This window comes from Sturnira hondurensis, unplaced genomic scaffold, assembly GCF_014824575.4.
Source record: "Sturnira hondurensis isolate 20B ecotype Veracruz unplaced genomic scaffold, ASM1482457v3 Scaffold0003693, whole genome shotgun sequence".
Classification (NCBI taxonomy): Eukaryota; Metazoa; Chordata; class Mammalia; order Chiroptera; family Phyllostomidae; genus Sturnira; species Sturnira hondurensis.
Window position 1 is genome coordinate 7,152,396 of NW_028076324.1, and position 16,987 is coordinate 7,169,382.

At 56.5% G+C, this 16,987-nt stretch overlaps 1 protein-coding gene across 1 annotated transcript; it reads left to right on the top strand.

Moving 5' to 3' along the window:
• Nucleotides 1-2,126: 2,126 nt before the first annotated feature.
• On the top strand, nt 2,127-16,581 carry ABCA7 (ATP binding cassette subfamily A member 7). The gene is given in 50 exon segments (XM_037042762.1): nt 2,127-2,439; nt 2,537-2,570; nt 2,573-2,623; nt 2,804-2,978; nt 3,128-3,353; nt 3,546-3,666; nt 3,901-4,073; nt 4,234-4,345; nt 4,348-4,441; nt 4,788-4,798; nt 4,801-4,963; nt 5,010-5,029; nt 5,134-5,238; nt 5,463-5,645; nt 5,724-5,756; nt 6,127-6,206; nt 6,208-6,239; nt 6,241-6,581; nt 6,771-6,873; nt 6,958-6,990; nt 6,992-7,078; nt 7,217-7,376; nt 7,478-7,533; nt 7,588-7,851; nt 7,853-7,953; nt 8,022-8,025; nt 8,163-8,192; nt 8,312-8,492; nt 8,579-8,591; nt 8,594-8,623; nt 8,626-8,767; nt 9,110-9,287; nt 9,520-9,586; nt 9,589-9,640; nt 9,947-10,011; nt 10,014-10,084; nt 10,147-10,254; nt 10,649-10,691; nt 10,694-10,763; nt 10,815-10,935; nt 10,989-11,068; nt 12,681-12,939; nt 13,025-13,144; nt 14,576-14,612; nt 14,615-14,639; nt 15,311-15,386; nt 15,388-15,480; nt 15,482-15,596; nt 15,669-15,713; nt 15,716-16,581. Coding segments are annotated over 50 exon segments (4,920 nt in total). The 5' UTR covers nt 2,127-2,367; the 3' UTR covers nt 15,781-16,581.
• Nucleotides 16,582-16,987: the final 406 nt, after the last annotated feature.

Consider the following 16,987-nt stretch of genomic DNA (forward strand, 5'->3'; position numbering starts at 1 on the left):
GTACTGGGACAGTTGGTGTCAGAGGCAGCCTGGGGGGGCATTGTTAACTTGGATCACTTCTGGGGTCCTGAGGGACCTGAAGGTGGGACAACACGACAAACATCTGGTCCTCACAGCTGTCTTGGGAGAGGGAGAAGCTGAGGCCCAGGGCACAGACCAGTCTGGGGCGAAGAAGTTATTTGAAGGGCCAGCATCTGGGATGGGGGAAGGGGTGGGGCCTCTGCAATCCCCCACCCAGTGCTCATCATCCAGCCTCCAGGCCTGGTGCCTCAGGCATTCACTTGGCCTGGAGTTCCCTACCTGACGGACTTGTACTTACCCCACCAAGCCCCAACAGCAAAATCGCCTTCCTCCATAGAGTCCTCCCCTGCACCACTCACCCTTCCCAGCGTCTCAGGGCCGTGGATCCATACCCTTGTTTGGTCTTCAGGATCTTGTGAAACACCCGTTTTAATGGAGCAGGAAATATCTGGAGATTTTCCTCAAAAGTCAGGGTGAGCCCTGGCCAGCATAGCCTAGTTGATTGAGCATGGACTGCAAGCCAAAGGGTCACTGGTTTGATTCCCAGTCAGGGCACATGCCTGGGTTGTGGGCCAGGTCTCCAGTGGGGGTCATGTGAGAGGCAACCACACACCGATGTTTCTCTCTTCCTCCCCCTCTCAAAAATAAATCTTTTTTAAAAAGTCGGGGTGACCTTCAGGACCTAAAACTCTTATAATAGTGGGGGCCCCTCCCCCTTCTGCCACTACCTGTATCGCTCTAGGGGCCGGGGATTTTTTTTGTGCAGTTAAGGATGAATAGGTGAACCCCCCTTTTCCTGATGTACAAATACAGGGTAATAGGGTGAGCCTAGCTAGGACTCGGATCCTCCAAGGGAAAGTGGGAAGAAAGGGACCTCTTGCTACCGGGAACTACGGTATCACAGGCAGCTATCACTTGGGAAAAGAGATGTGCCGGCGTGGGCGGAGGCCGGCCTGGGTGGGGCTAGCCTACCGCCCTGGCACCACGTGATGGGACAAGGCGGCAAGCAGCCCCTTTAAGAAAGCAGGTTTGGCAGGGCTCTGTGTGACCCCACCTACTTCCTCTGTGCGCGCGGCTCCGGCTGATTCCAAGTTGGTGAGTGACGGTACGGTGTCCAATAGCAGTTGGCCGGACACAGGGCCGGGCGCTGCGGGGGCGCGGAATGCAAGTGCATTCAGCAGCAGGGGCTCAGCGCCCGCTTGGAGATTTTAAAGGGGCCGTTGTTTCTTCAGCTGGAGGAAAGGCGGCTAGCGCTGGGGGTGGAATGGGGCAGGGTCCCAGAGAAAGGCAAGAGCCCCAAGAGGATACGGGTTTGGGGATGAGTGGGACAGAAGCAGTTTTCCTGGGAATTAGGGGGTGAGCGAGCTGGGTCCAGACTCTCACCTTTGCTCCCTGCCGGTGAGTATTGGGTGGGCGGCAGAATTGGCCACTAATTTTCAAGGGCAAGTTTGGACTCACCTGAGAGGGGCTTTGCCAATGTACACCTGCAGCCCCTTTCCTCGTTTGAACCCCTCCAAAACCCACCCCAGTTTTACCAATGGAGAAACTGAGGCCTCTTCCCAGATCCCACTTTATGTAAAGGAGAGTTCTGGAGTGGAAGTCGCGGGTCCAGAGTCTCCCTTTGTGAGTGTGGCAACTCCCCGCCCTTCTGGTGGCCTCAGTTTTCCCATCTGTACGATAATTTAGTAGGTCACAGCTGAACAATTACAAGCAAGGGACAGGATCAGGAATCACTGGTTCCAGGAACCTCCATCACTGTCCTTTTTCCTAACCTATTTTCTGGATCTTGGTTGGGGGAGGCGGGGGGGCAGCTTCTGAATGGTAAATAATAATCGACGGTTAGGCAGAGCTGAGGTCCAGCCTCCTGCTGGATGACTGCCTGTCTCTTTGGGCTCCTTGGTTCGGCGTTTAAAATGTTCGGCGAAGTTAATACTTTATTATTATTGGGGAAGAGCAGTGACGAGAGGAAAGGAAGATCTTTCCCTTGGCCTGGGATGAGGAAGGGGACTGGGGTCAGGAGGCCCCTGAGAGGGCTTAGAGTAAAGCCTGCTGATAAGAGTTAAGCTGAGGCCCCCACCCCGAAAAAACTTATTGCTAGTACGGCATTAAACGAAGCCCAGCATCCAATCAGATCCAAGGGATTCAAGGACAGCTTCAGGAAGGGCTCCCATTGGCTTACTGCATCATGAGTAAGCACTTTAAGTGCCTAAAGTTAGGCTCTAAGCAGAGTGTTCAGGAATTCTGAGCAATGGGATAAGGGAATGAAGTTCCGAGAGGGAGTTACCCGCAGCTGCACAGCACTTTCTCAGCCTGGCCCCTCTGTGCTGTCTCCTGTCTATTCCCATAATGGCCTTCTGGGCACAGCTGGCGCTGCTGCTTTGGAACAATTTCCTGCATCGTAGGAGACAGCTGGTAAATGCCTGGGTTTTGGGGACAGGGTGGGCCCGGCCCAGGCACACACCCCCACCCCAACTCTTCCCCACTATTCTGCTTGTTCTATCTCTCCCAAATCCAGCTCCCTGTGGAGTTGTTGTGGCCTCTCTTTCTCTATCCTGGTGGCTGTCAGCCCATTCACACCACCCCGCATTGGGGCAGTATGAAAGTAAGCCCCTGCAGGGTCCAGGTACTTTCTGTAGCTGGGGAGGCCTTCACCCTATCCACCCTATCCAGTGAGCAAATGCCAGACAGCACAGTCCCCAGCATCCAATAAATGGCTGAGAGTGGGCAGAGGGTGGGCTCACGGTGAAGACTGTCAGGCCTGTAACACCTGGCATTCCCGCAGGCCATTTTCTCAATGAGCCACTGCCCTCTTCAGGCACCATACCCTGGCTCCAGGGCCTCATCTGCAAAGTGAACAACACCTGCTGCCCACAGAGCATGCCCAGTGAGGAGCCAGGCAACCTCAGCACCTTTAAGTACTCTGTGAGCAAGCGCTGCTGGGGACTCAGGGGTGCACAGTGAGCCCTTGCCTTCTGCTCTCTGTCCGCAGTCTCCTGGCTCCTGGCAGAGGCCATGTTGAGAATAGAGGCTCAGAGAAACAACAGTTAATTATGCCTGACAGACTTAAGGAAAGAGACAGCTAGCCCTGGTAAAGAGGTCCTGAAAGGGACTTTTTTTTTGTCCTTCAATTTCCCAGTTTGGGAATTGGGGTGGTAGGTGTGGAGGCATGGCCTCATGGCATCTCCAATCCATGCCCTGCCTGTGCTAAGCTGAGGGGGGTCCTGGACATGCACCCACTGCCCCACCTCCTCTGGAGGTGCCCAAAGCCACTGGTCCTGGGGAAACTGCTGTTTGCACCTGACCCACTCCTGACTCGGCAGCTCATGGCATAGGTGAGGGTGGGAGGGGTCCCCAGTCTCTAGTCCCTCCCTCGGCTCAGGAGGTGAGGGCTGGGAGAAGGCTCTGAGAGGCCTGTGCTATTGCTCAGAGGCACAGGATGGAACAAAGTGGAGGATAAAGAAGTGAACAGGGGTCCACAGAAGAGGGGTGAGCCTGGCATTGATCTGGGTTCCTGCCTGCACCAGGTGAACCAAACCTTCCAGGATCTGGCCCTGTTGAAGAATATCCAGGAGGTGTCGGGTGTGCTGGGACCCCAGCTCTTCAACTTCATGAATGACAGTGCAAATGTAGTCATACTGCAGGTGGGCCCAGGATGGAGGGCTGCAGATTTACCCAGAGCCTCCCTGGTCACCTTACCCCCCTGCTGAGAAGTAGGGCAAAGGGCAGATCAGAGCCTCCTGGGCAAGAGTGTGGAGGTAAGATGTGGCCTCCACATTGAGGACAGGTCCCAGGGATGGGAAGAGGGGTGACAAGGCAATGAATGACCCATGTAGACCCCTATGTTCCTCCTCCCATTCCTCAGAGGAACCATTCCTTCAGTCTCATTCCTTTTGTCCTGCAAATTTGGGACAAAAAGGCAGCCAGGACCCAGAGGCCAGCATCAGGTAGAGGCCCTTTGAGCCTTTCTGGACCCCCACAGTGGCAGCTACAGCTGACACGAGGCCCGTGCAGATGTGGAACATCTGGTGGGCAAACTGGGCCATTCTGTGGAGGTGAGGGGCCTTCCACTGGGGAAACTTTTGAGTGGAGATACAGCCTGTCCTGTGGGAGGTCTGCTGGAGAAGAGCACCCTGCCCTGGGGCTCCTAGGCTCCTAAGTTTGGCTGAGCCCCGAGGTCCAGGACGGTACTGGGGTGCCTCTGACCCTCCCCAGTGCATAGCCCTGGACAAGCTGGAGGCAGCACCTTTGGAGGCAGCCCCGGTGAAGCCAGCTCTGGAGCTGCTTGCCCAGCATGGCTTCTGGGCAGGCATCACCTCCCTGGATCCCTGCACCCAGAGCATCTCCCAGGCCCAAGCCACCTATATGTCAAGATCTGTAAGGACAATGACAATGTGATCAGAACCAATAAGACCAGGGACAGGTGGGAGTGTGGCCACATGGTAGCAAGGCCAGGAGCATGAATGGGTGAGGTCAGGACATCCTGCTAATGGAGACCAGCAGGCAGAGCCTGATTGATTCCTTAGACTAATTAGGGCCTGTGGTGGGCACCCCGCCTAGGTTGCCGAAGGGGCCTGCTCAAGGGCTTGATGTATGAGCTCAACACTTTGGTTTCCCTGGCAAGTGGGCGTGGGTGTGAGACGGTTGTGTGGCAGGCCTGTCTAGGCCTGTGGGTGAGCCTGTGGGTGAGGATGGAGCTCAGACTGTGATGGACAGGGCTCTTGGAGTTTCCAGCTGGTCCCTGAAGAGGACCTTCATGCCCCTCACAGGTTTTGGGACCCAGCCCAGCCACTGACCCCCTGACAGATCTGCACTGTGTGCGGGGTGATTTCGGGTACCTGCAGCACCTGCTGGAGCATGCAGCGGTGCCTGTGATCAGCGGCAGTGTGTCCTTCACCAGCTTCTATCTGCAGCAGGTGCCCTACACTTGCTACATGGATGACGTGTGAGCACCGCACCCCCCCTCCCCCCACACACACTCATTCCCCTAGCTGCAAATCCCAGATCTTAGGTGGGACTGGGACTCCATTTGGAACATTCATGCAGTCAGGACTGTGAATGGCTGGTTTAGGTGGGTTCAGGTCACCCCTGTGACCTGTAGAGGGAGGATATGAGGTCTCCTGGGTGGCTCCTGCGTCACTATCCTGGATGAGCCTGCAGCTGGTGTGGACCCCGTTTCCTGTCACAATATGTGGGAGCTGCTGCTCAAATACCAGGAAGGTAAGAGTTGGGAACAGCCTGGGGTTCTCCTGGACTCTCCTTGAGGGGCCAGAAAAAAGTTTCTAACATGGAGAAAAGGTTTCTAATGATTAAATGCTGGGAATAGGGTTGTGAGGAATGAATGGGAGTTTGCCACACGGGATAAGCAATTCCTGGCTCAGGCCACAGCTTAGGCAACGATCCGGCAGCCTGATGATACACGTGTGTTGGGATCCTATGCCCAGGTTGCATACTGGCCCTTTTCCCCTACCACTTGGATGAGGCGGAGCTATTGGGAGACCGTGGGGCAGTGGTAACAGGTGGCCGCTTATGCTGCTGTGGCTCCCCACTCTTCCCGCGTCATCACTTGGGATCTGTCTACTTCCAGATGCTGGAGAAAAGTCTCCAGTCCCTGGCCACCAGCACAAGGGGAGGTCTGGAGCCTCTGATCCCCGATTTCTCTGTGCATCCCTGATGGCCATGTCAGTTGGTGCCACTCTGCCTGTAGGGTGACACTGACTTGAAGGAAAGAGAACCAGGTAGCCAGAGTAGCAGGACAAGTCAGGGCTGGGGTGGAAAAGACAAAGGAAGGAGTCGGCAGGTGGCAGTGGATTGGTTCAGGGCCACAGGGCTTCACGACTCCAGACTACACTCCCAACCCTGGGCTGAGCCCAGATAGAAACCTACTCCTGACCTCTGACCCTGGGTGGACTCCAGCTCTAATTCCAGGTCAAGTTCTGTCCTCTGGTGCTTAACTCTAACCTCCTCTGTCCACAGGGACAGGCCCCTTGTGAGTCACCCAACCCTCTTCCCCCAGGGAGGCTGGGCTGAGAGGGGTGAGGTAGGAGCCAAGGCCACCCACCTTGCCAGGGCCCCTGACGTGATCCATCTCTGGCCATCCGGGTACAGCCCAGCTGCTGGCAGGGGTGCAGCGCTATATGCCGGGGGCACAGCTTGTCCGGGAGTGGTTGCGTGAGCTGGTGCTGGTTCCTTCCACCCTATGAGGGTACCCTGGGGGGCAGGCAAGCTGGACCTTCGACTGAGGAAGCTGGGGCTGGCTGAGTGCGCCATTTCTGACACCAGCCTCGGGGAGGTGTGGATGTTGAGGGAGGACTGCCTGGAGGAAGTAGTGCTTGGAAGGAGAAGGAGTCTGTTTATCTATAGCAGGGCACCCCAGAGAGGAGGCCGCATGGTAGTCTGGAGGCTTGGAGGCCCTTGGAGAGGCCTGGGGCAGGAGGATCTGGAGTCCGTGGCTCCCTCTTGTGGGTCCCCAGGCTTTGAGCCCCCTGCTCTGTCTCTCCGAGTCTTCCTGAAGGTGCTAGAAGACTGTGCTATGGACATAGACCCAGAGGGTACAGCCGCAGGTCTCTGAGCTTTGCCCCTAACCCTGGTCCAGAGTTGGACCTCACTTTTTACCAAGTCCCAATTTTTGGCTAAGTCTGGCCCAAGGCATTGCCCTGACTTCGGTCTCTGACTCTCCAACCCCTTCATTTGTGCCTTTTGACCCCAAGCTGAGAACTAACCCCTGACACTGACCCCTGGTGACCCCACAAATGGTAACCTCAGACAACACCTGTGTGTAGGCATTATTCACCCGAACATAACCATGGAGCTCAGGATTCTGCCAGAGGGGTCAGCCCTCAAGGACCGGGAGCTGCATGAGTTGCCCCACCCCAACCCTGTCACCCCCTGGCCCCTCCCAGTCCCCCCACTGTGAGCACTGACTCTTCCATCCCTCAAAGCTGGGGCTGCCTCAGACACACAGGCCCTGCGGGGCTGTGGGCCAGGTACAGGAGTGGACACTGACTTGCCAGGGGCTCTGGGCCCTGCTTCTCAACCGCTTTTTGCTTGCTTCACTGTGGCCTAATTTAACTGCCTGACCCCAGGCATACCCTCCATCCTATACACCTTTATTGAAAGCACTGGGGAGCCATGGATAATTGTAGAGTTGAAGCAAGGAAGGAAAGGTGTGATGAGCCTGGAGGTTAGGTGGGGAGAGCAGATGATGGCCAGTCCTTCAGATCCTGCTGCCCACCCTATCTGTGGGCCTGGCACTGGCATTCAGCTTCATTGTGCCTCCCTTTGGGCACTACCCAGCTCTGTATCCCAGCATATACAGTACTCAGGTATCCTTCTTCAGGTGGGTGCAGGGGAGAAGGGCTGGTGGCAAGAGGACCAGTGACCCATGGGCACAGCCCTGACCCTGTACCCTGCACAGTGAGATGCCCCAGAGGATCCCAAATGTGTCTGCCTGCTGCAGGCACTGCTGGAGGAGCTGGGATTGGAGAACCACTACTTGCAGAACAGCCCCTATAGGTGAGTCCCTTAGGCTGGCCCTGACCCTTCTCTTCGCTAACTGGGTTCTGGCCGTTGGGTCTCAGGGGTTCCCAGAGCACCCCCCACACCTGCTTGCGGTTTGGGAGCCTCCACTTCCGGCCTCCCCGTAAGCTGGGTGCCCACAGCCCTGCCCCACTCCTGCAATGCATGCAAGTGCATGCAGCCCATTACCTGCCAGTTGGGCACTTCAGACATGGCCGAGGTCTTGGCCAGTGGAAACTGGACCCTGGAGTCTTCATTCCCTGCCTGCCAGGGCAGCTGGGCTGGCACCCACCACCTGCTTCCCAACTGCCCCACTACCCCAGGCGCCAACTGCCTCAGGCGAAATTGTACAGAACCCAACAGGCTGGACTGTGTCCGACTTCCTGGTCAAGACCTACCTGCACGTGGTGTGCCAGGGCTGATCAGGCTTCGTGTGCCCAGCTGTTGTGTGGGTCCTCAGATGGAGGAGGTGGTCTGGCCCCCAGGGAGGTTGGGATGGCCGCCTGGGCTAGAGGCCTCCAGAGTGCCCTCTGTGCCTAACCACTTTTGGTTTGTCTCACCTGACCCCCAGCATCTTGTCTTCTGTCTCACTCACATCTCTGACTTTCTGTCTGCCTCTCTCACAGCCTGAGGACTAAGAAATGAATGAATGAGGTCAGAGAAGGAGGATCCCCTGCCTTGGGTTTCCTTCCACGCCCCTCTGCCCACCCACGGTGGGCTTTCCCACCCCATCCTCCCTGGTTCTCAGCTACACCTTCCTGCCCCCACTGTCCCAAAGGTATGGGGGCTTCTCCCTGGGGGGCCAAGATGTGGGACTGCCCTCGGGGCATGTGATAGGGAGCTTACAGGAAGAGCTCCTTGTGCTGCTGAGCCCCAAATCTGGTGGGGCTCTTGACTGCATCCTGAACAACCTTATGGCATAGGCTCATGGCCTGGATGCTCGGCACAGTGTCAAGGTGGGACCTGAGGGTAGTGGACAGGTGGCTGGTGGGAGCAGGGCTGACTTCACCACCCTTACCCCTCGGCCCTGACCCCACCCCAGACCTGGTTTAACAACTGGGCTGGCATGCTGTGGTGGCCTTTGTCAAGGAGCCAACAATGCACTCCTACATGCCCGCCTGCCACCAGGCCCCAATTACCATGCCCGCAGTATCCCCATGCTCAACCACCCTCTGAACCTCACCAAGGAGCAACTGCCTGAGGCCACCCTATGACTCCCTCTGCCCTGCATGTCCTCCCCCATCTTGGTCTCCCTGTTATTTTGGGTGGTAGGAGCTGGATTTCGATTCTGTACACTCTTGCTGTATAAATGGTGAATAGAAATGCCCCTGTCTCCTTCCTAGGCCAGGGTAATGGGACACTGTCAGGCTCAGCAGGCTCCAGTCTCCCCTGGTGGTCCACATGTCCTCATCACATCAATCTTGTACAGCTTCTCCTTGCCAAATGACCCAGCCACCTTCATTCTGAAATGGCTTGAGCTATTTTCCCTACCAGTGACCAGCTCTGTGGACCTTGGTCCCATCAATGGAATGCACAGCTCTGCCCTGAGCAGTTCATCTGCTCCCACCCTCAGGATGGCCTCCTGGGTAGATGTACTTTTCTCCACCTGTGGGGTCTTCACCATGTCCTTCATCCCAGCCAACTTGACTCTTGCCCTCATTGAGGAGCATGTCACCCAAGCCAAACAGCTTCAGTTCATGGGGGGCCTGCTTCCCACTCTCTGCTGGCTCATCTACTTTCTCTGGGACATGGTGCGGGGACTGCCTGGATGGATGGGATGCCCAGCCGCTGCCACTTGCCACTGCCCCTTCTGGCCTCTTCCGGGCAGGGACTTGTCCAGGATGGCTGGGGTGAAGTTCTGGGGACTGTGGGACCTTGTGTTTTGCTCTCCAAAATGCAGGGAAGTCAGGATGGGTTACAGGGCTGAGGGTGGCAGCCCTCATCCCTGCACACTGATGGGGGTAACTGCCATTTGCTATGCAGCGTAACTGCTTGGTGTTAGCATGCATCGTGGCACTCATCTTTCTGGCCATTCAACAGAGGGCGTACATGGCCCTGTCAACCTGACTGCCCTCCTGCTCTTGTTACTACTGTATGGGAGAGGCCCCCAAATCCCTAGGGCCTGTTCTTACTGACCACCCCACTGCCACTGCAACGGGTCCTGTTGAGGGGGATGGGAATCTGCAGTGGTCCCCAAGGACAGGAAGAGAATGTGGGGTCTGAGGCGACTCCAACTGAGGTCTAAGTCAATGGTATGTCAAGGTGGCCTTGAAAACTGATCTTGTCCCAGCTCACATTAATAGGGGTCTACAGTGCGGAATGTGGGAGAGGAGATCTGTATTCCTCTTAGGGCTTCTCAGCCCCCCTCTCTGAGTGGTTACAGGTGACTCCTGTTCCCCCTGAGCTGCTTGATCATGCCACTCACCTACCCAGCCTCCTCCTCCTGCTCCGTGCCCAGCATGGCCTATGGGGTGCTCCCTGCTTCGATCTCTTTATTGGCATCAGTGGCAGCATGGCTGCCTTCATGCTCGAACTCGTCTCTGATCAGGTGGGACCCTGCAAGGCTGGGCCTTGGTCTGTGACCCACCTCCTGTCCCTTCCCCTGCACAGAAGGGGCAGAAGGTGAGCCAGATCCTGAAACAAGTTTTTCTTTTCCCACTTCTGCTGGGGTTAGGTGGGGGCTTGTTGACACAGTTCAGAACCAGGCTATGGCTATGCCTTTGAGTGCTTTGGTGGGAATTTTCCTCCAGGTGGGGAGGTGCCAGCCAAGGGAAGGGACAAATAGCAGACCCTGGAAAGAGAACTGGAGGTTTTAGGGGGCCCCAAGTTTGGGTAAAGTTAGGTGCAGAAAAGCAGCCATAAATAGCTAATTCCATCTGGGGTCATATCACAAGAAGTCTAAAGCCCTAAATAAGGAAGGTGGTGATACTACCACCTTCCTTTTCTGTATCAGTTAGACCCCAGTTGAGTGGCCTATGCAGTTCTTGTTCTCTTAAGAACCCAAGGTGACTTCGATGGGGAGGGATACAGAAATCAAGCCCCTCCAAGGGCCCAGTCTCTTCTTCCTACTTCTACAGGGCACAGGCAGTTCCAATTGCCCCCATGTGGGCAGGTGGTTGGCAAGAACCTCTTGGCCATGGTGGTACAGGGGCCCCTCCTCTCCTCTTCACATTTCTGCTACAGCACCGTACCCACCTCCTGCCACAATCAGCGGGGACCAGGGCAGGGTGGCAGGGACTGTGGCCCAGCTTTGGGCCCACTCGTACCTCTGTCCTTAGACCCAAACTGAGGCCACTGCACTCTCTGGAAAAGGAAGATGAGGATGTGGTTTGTGAGTAGGAACGGGTGGTGGAAGGGGCCACCCAGGGGTCCATGTCTGTGCTGTAGGACCTAGTCGAGGTGGGTGCTGAGTGCTGGGTGGGGGCTCCCAGTGGCCCACCCACTCTTCTCAGGGTCCTGCACTCCTCCCAGATGTCCACCTGGCAGAAGACACAGCCGTTAATCGCCAATGCCTGGGGAGCATCCCAGTGAGGTGAGCCAGGATAGAGGTCCTGGTGCAGCGGCAGTGAGAGGTTGCCCTACTGTGTGTCCACTGCCCTTTACTGAACACCTGTGTGCCTGCTGCCCTTTATTTAGCACCTACTGGTTTTCAACATCTGAGCTCCTATTTTGAGCCAACAAAGTCTTATTAAGCATCTATTGCACACTTACATTTATTGACCCTACTATATGTAATAAAGTATTAGTAAACCCCTACCGAAGACAAGCGTATTTATTATTGAGCACCTGTTGGGTACCCACACATGTGCCAGTAACCTTTATCAAGTACTGTGTGCTCTCTGACCTCTCCACCTTGGGCTGGCTGAGTACCTCCCATGTGGTAGGAAATATTCAGAAATCTCACATCCCTATATGTAAGGGCCACTTGCTGTATATTGCCTCTGTAGGATACCTACTGTGTGCCAGCACTGGTTAAACCCATACCATGTGCCAACAACCATTCATTACTAAGTGACAGGCTTCTGCCTCCCCACACACCCCTGTATTTGCCCCAGGGATTTCCCTTGCCCACAGCCTAACTCCCAGAAACTTAGAAATTCACCCAGAATCAAAAGTGCCGGAACAAGGGGATCTGAGGCCTTGTGCAATGCCCCCTGTGGGTGTCATCACAGTGTTTTGAGCTCCTGGGCACGAATAGAACAGGGGTTGGATACAGCCACACTCAGGAGAGAAGGAGCAGGTGCAGTTTCACGTGGTGACTGGGACATATTGCCCAGTGGGGGTGAGGCCATAGTAACAGGCCACAAGTGGGGGGCCTCTGGATGGGGAGGGAGCCTTGGAGCCCTCACACCTTCACACCCACACATGAACAGGGTGGGCCCTGAGACACCCCTGTCCCTTAACAGAGTGGTCTGGTGTGGTAGGTAAGCCCTGAGACCCTGCCGTTTACCCCAGCACACCCAAGGTCTAGCTAGTTCCCCGAACACCTTGTCACCAGTCTGCAGCATGACCCAGGACCTGGCCACAACACTCTGTGACATGGGCTACTGTCCTTGGCTGGATGCCACCTTGGAGCTGCTGACTGGCCAGGTGCAGTTTGCAAGCAGTTTGCAAATCTAGAGCAGTTTGCATGCCCGCATGACATTCCTGAAGCCAAGACTGTCCAGGTGACCTGATGCCCCTTTCTGCCCTGGGGCCTCTGGATCCCAGCCCACGCTCGCTCTGGTTGGCGATGCCTGCAGCCCAGGCCCGCGGCCACCTCTGTTCTCTGGGCCCCAGCCTGCCCTTTCCCAGGTCCTATACTCACAGGGGCTGCCATGCTTTCTACTGTTACCCAAGCTGCCCCTGCTCCTTCTCTCCGACCGTGGCTGTATCCATTCTCCATGAGTCCACCTCTGGCCAAGGACTGAGCCTTTCTGCCCCTGGGCCAGGTCCCACTTTTCATTTGCCGTGGCCCTGCCCCCTTCGTTTACCTTCACCCCATCCTTACCCTCCAAAAGCCCCTCCATTCCTGTCTTCTTTCTGATCTCACCCTGTGTGAGGTTCTGCCCATTCCCTGTGCCTCCCACACCTGGTCCTACCCTCACTCCAGTCATCCAACAGTTCACTGTGGTCCCCTAAAGGTCACTCTGATCCCCCAAAAGTCACTCTGGACCCCCAATACTCATTCTGAACAGCCCCCCTTGCCCATTCACTCTGCTCCCCTCTGCGTACTTTCACTGGTCCTCCCGCACTCACTCTGCTCCCCTCCCGCCTGGCCCGTCCACAGACGTGAGCTTGGGCCTGGAGAACCTGGGGCTCCAGCAGCATGCGGACCAGCCCGCGGGCACCAACAGCGGTGGCAATAAACAGAAACTTGCAACAGCTGAGGCACTAGTGGAGGACCCAGCAGTGCTCTTTCTAGTGCATGCGTGCCACGGCCTGGGTGAGGGCGGGGCCTGGGAAGGACAGTGCCAGCCTTACTGGGGCTTACTCCTGCCCCTCCCAGGATGAGCTGACCACCAGTGTGGACGAGGCGCTCCCTCTGGAACTTCGGTGCAAAAGGGCCTTCGGTGGTGCTCACCTCATCCAGCAGGGCCCTGTGCCCAACCCTAGGGCTGTGGTCAAAGTGACCCAGACTCTCAGGAGAAGCAGAGCCCAGGAGAGGCTGTCGGACAGAGCATAGGGACACATGGGATGGGTGGCCCGGACCCTGGAGGACAATGCCAGGCCTGAGTGTGAGGACACAGGGCAAACCTGGGAACTGAGTGGTCAGGGGCCTGGTTGGACGTGTTCAGACTAGTAGTGTTACTGAACAGACCCGTGCAGGGTGGGGGATAAAATACTATTACTGATGGACCCCCTTCTTCTCCCAGGGTCCCCTTGTACTAGGTTCACCTTGCCCACCGCCAGGGAATGACGTCTTTCAATGCCAGAGATTGGTGAAAAGGAAAGGAATTATTTATTCAAAGGTTACACAGACTTAGAGTAATGACTTAATGTCTTCATTGAGATCCTAAAGTCCCTTAAAATACCCACAAATGCACACAGTCCTTCCTTCCGCCCCTTGCCCAGTCTTGGGTACCATATCTCCCCCGGTTCTTTCCAGTAATCTGTGCTCAGCTGTCAGGCCTCTCTTGTTCCCAGCACCATCAGCTGTGTCGCTGCAGTCTCCAGTTCTCAGCCCAAACCCGTGTGGCACCTTCTCCTGGCCCACCAGCAAGAGTCCTTTCACCCCTTTCCTTCCTGCAGCGTCTCTCCTGCCTTCTTCCAAACTGCTAAGAGAGAGCTCTGCATTGCTGCTACAGCTTGCTTCCCAGCTCCCTAAACTACGGGGCAAAGGGAGCCCCAAAGCCATGTGGTTCCAACCTCTTACTCCAAGCCTTAGTGCAGGCTCTGTAACCTGGGGGAGCTGCTTCCCAGTTACAGCCTGTGTGGAAGTCATTCTCATCTTCCTGGCTCAAAGCATAGCCACAGCTATTTAACATATCCATTAAACCAGTTAAAAGTTGGAGATATGTGCCCTGGCTGGTGTAGCTCAGTGGATTGAGCACGGGCCTGTGAAGCAAAGGGTTGCTGGTTCGATTCCCAGTCAGGACACACGCCTGGGTTGCAGGCCAGGTCCCCAGTAGGGGACATATGAGAGGCAGCCACACATTGGTGTTTCTCTCCCACTCTTTCTCCTTCCCTTCCCGTCTCTCTAAAAGTAAATAAATAAAGTATTTTTTAAAAAGTTGGAGATATGTTAAATGACCATGCCTGAGGTACCATGCCTGAGGTTAGTTGCAAACCTGTTGCTGTGCAACAGGTCTCAATGGCCCTGCTCCATGTGTCCCAATGCCCCAGTTCAGACTTATGTGGGTGAGGACATCCTATATATACTTTTAATATTTCCTGGACACCCTGAGTTCTGGACCCCATTACAAATCCCTATTTGGGGGTCCCCTTGCTGCACAGTGTTACAGTAGGGTGGTCCAGGCCTGGAGGGTAGGTGGTCTGGGCCTGGCTGGAGCACACAGCACTCAGCCCTGGCAGTATGGAGGGATGAACGCACTCCACATGCCTGGCCATTGTGGTGAATGGGCGCTTCCGCTCCCTGTGGAGCCGCAGCACCTCAAGAGCAGGTGACCTGGGGAGGGTCTCAAGGGCTGGTGTTGGGGCAGGAGGAATGGGCTCGAAGAGGGTAGGGGTGTAGTGGGGCCAAAGAAGAGACCAGGTGCAGGGTTGGCTTGGCTCTAACCAGTGAGGAAGGAGGATCGTGGACTGTCCAGGAGAGATGTTGAGGGGCCGGCCAGTACCAGAAGGGGCTAGAGTCTCTTGGGTGAGGGTGGGTGGGTAGGTCCATGGGTAGAGGTAGAGGAGGGTCAGGTGAGTGGGCAGGGCCTTGGGAGAGAGGAGGGTTTGGAGAAGGGATAAACCTTTTGTTTGTTTTTAAAGATTTTATTTATTTATCTTTAGAGAGGAAGGGAAGGAGAGAGGGAGAGAAATATCAATGTGTGGTTGCCTCTCGTGGATCCCCTGCTGGGAACTGACCTGCAACCCAGGCATGTGCCCTGACTGGGAATCGAACCGCAATTGTGGGGTTTGCAGGCCCACACTCAATCCACTGAGCTACACCAGCCAGGGCAGGGATGAACCTTTTAAAGGACAAGGAGGTGGGGTCACCTGTACTGGGTAGGGAGTCAAGAGGGGCCTGGTGTTGAGGGTGGGGCCAGAACAGGAAGGTAGTATGGCTGGGCTGGGCTCTGGGCATGTCAGGTAGCTCCCTCTCCGCCCCCACCCCCTTCACCATCAGATTCAGTTCTGACCACATACTGACCTTGTGGATGCCCCTGGGGAGGTCTGAGCCCATGGCAGCCTTTGAGGTAGCCTTTGAGGCAGCCAGCTGCATTCCCAGAGACTGGCCTGTAGGAGGCGCATGGGAGTGGCCTGCACTTCCAGTTGCTGCCAGGAGGGTGCTGCACCCCTAGCGTCCATCTTTGGAGAGCTGGCTGCTCCAGGGGCAGAGCAAGGCGTGGAGGACTTCTCAGTGAGCCAGACTTCCCTGGAGGAGGAAGCACCAGGAAGGGGCTGGGGGCAATGTGGGGCTAGGGGCCAGGCCCTGAGGCTGACTTCCCCTCCTATTCCCTCTGGCCTGCTAAGGATTCCTATAGTCTCTGAGGACCAAGGGAAGGAGGAGGAGGATCACCAGAAGGCAGGAGCGGGGTGGGCCCCGTGCTAGGCCCTTGGATTCCCAAACCCTGTTCCTGGGTGATCCTGGCATGACCGTGTGGCGTTGTGAGAATCCCTCCTCTGTGGGGCTGGCGGGAGTCCCTAGCAGTGACAAAGGCAGGACAGGAGGCCTGGAGCTGTCTCCTAGACTCCCAGAGGGGCACCGTCCTGGAGGAAATAAAAAGAAGCCCTCCCTCGAAACTGCGTGCACGTGTGTCTGTGTGCCAGGCCACAGGTGTGTCCACAGGTGGCTCTGTGCTCCTGTCTGGATCCAGCTTGAGTGAGTGCATGACCCCCAGCTGTGAGGGCCTCTGGTGGGCCTGGGAAGTGGAAGGTTTGCATGCAAGCGCGGGCTTCATAAGAGTGTCCACAAAGCCTGAGGGCAGGACCAGTGAGTGCTTGGCCATGAAGGGAGCATGAGGTCAGGGCTTGGGAAGGTCCAGGGCCGCTTTGGAGGAGCCCAGTGAGGGTGGTTGGGACCCAGAGACCTCAGGCTTCCCAACCCAGCCAGGAGCCCGCCACCAGCCAGCCTGCCCTCACCACCTGGTCCTGGTGCCTGGAGCAGTGAGTAGTGGGTGGAAGACTCCCAAGGAACTTATGGACTGGGTTTGCAGGTGGACCTGGGCCTGGAGAGCTGGGTTTGGCATGAGGGGCTGCAGCCAGTGTACCCTGTGCCCTGGAGATCTACTGTTCCCACCTAAGGTTGGTGAGGGCTGGTCTTGGGTAGAGGGGTTGGAGATTGGGGGGTGGGATTTTGGAATTGGAGGAGGGGTCCCAGACTGTGAGGGCTCCAAGTGAACAGGTGGTCATGGGAGAGAAAACGGGGGTCAAGGGAAGGTGGAGGGAGGTGGGGATCTGTACACCCAGCTTATACCGGGATGTGGGGAGGTGCATGGTGGCCTCACAAGTATTATCAGCCCTGCTGCCTAGCATGTTCTTGGTCACTCTGTGTGTCCCTGGAAGGCTAGGGAGCTGGCAAATGCCAGGCTGAAGGGAGACCTGCTGTGCCCTGCGTAGCCCAGGCCCTGGGGTCTGCAATGGTGAGGGCCTGCCAGAGGATGTAGAGGTAGGGCGGGCACGCCTGTGAGAGGAACGGGTACTGGAAGGGAGGGTGCCTGTGTCCCACGTCCGGGGCTCAGGTTATCTGGTTATCCGCAGAGCTTCGCGGTGTCTGAGCATGTGTGTGGCTCCGTCCTTGCACATCAGTGTCCCTACATTTCAGTGTCGCGCCCCCCCCCGCCCTGTGTCTCTGTCCCCGCGT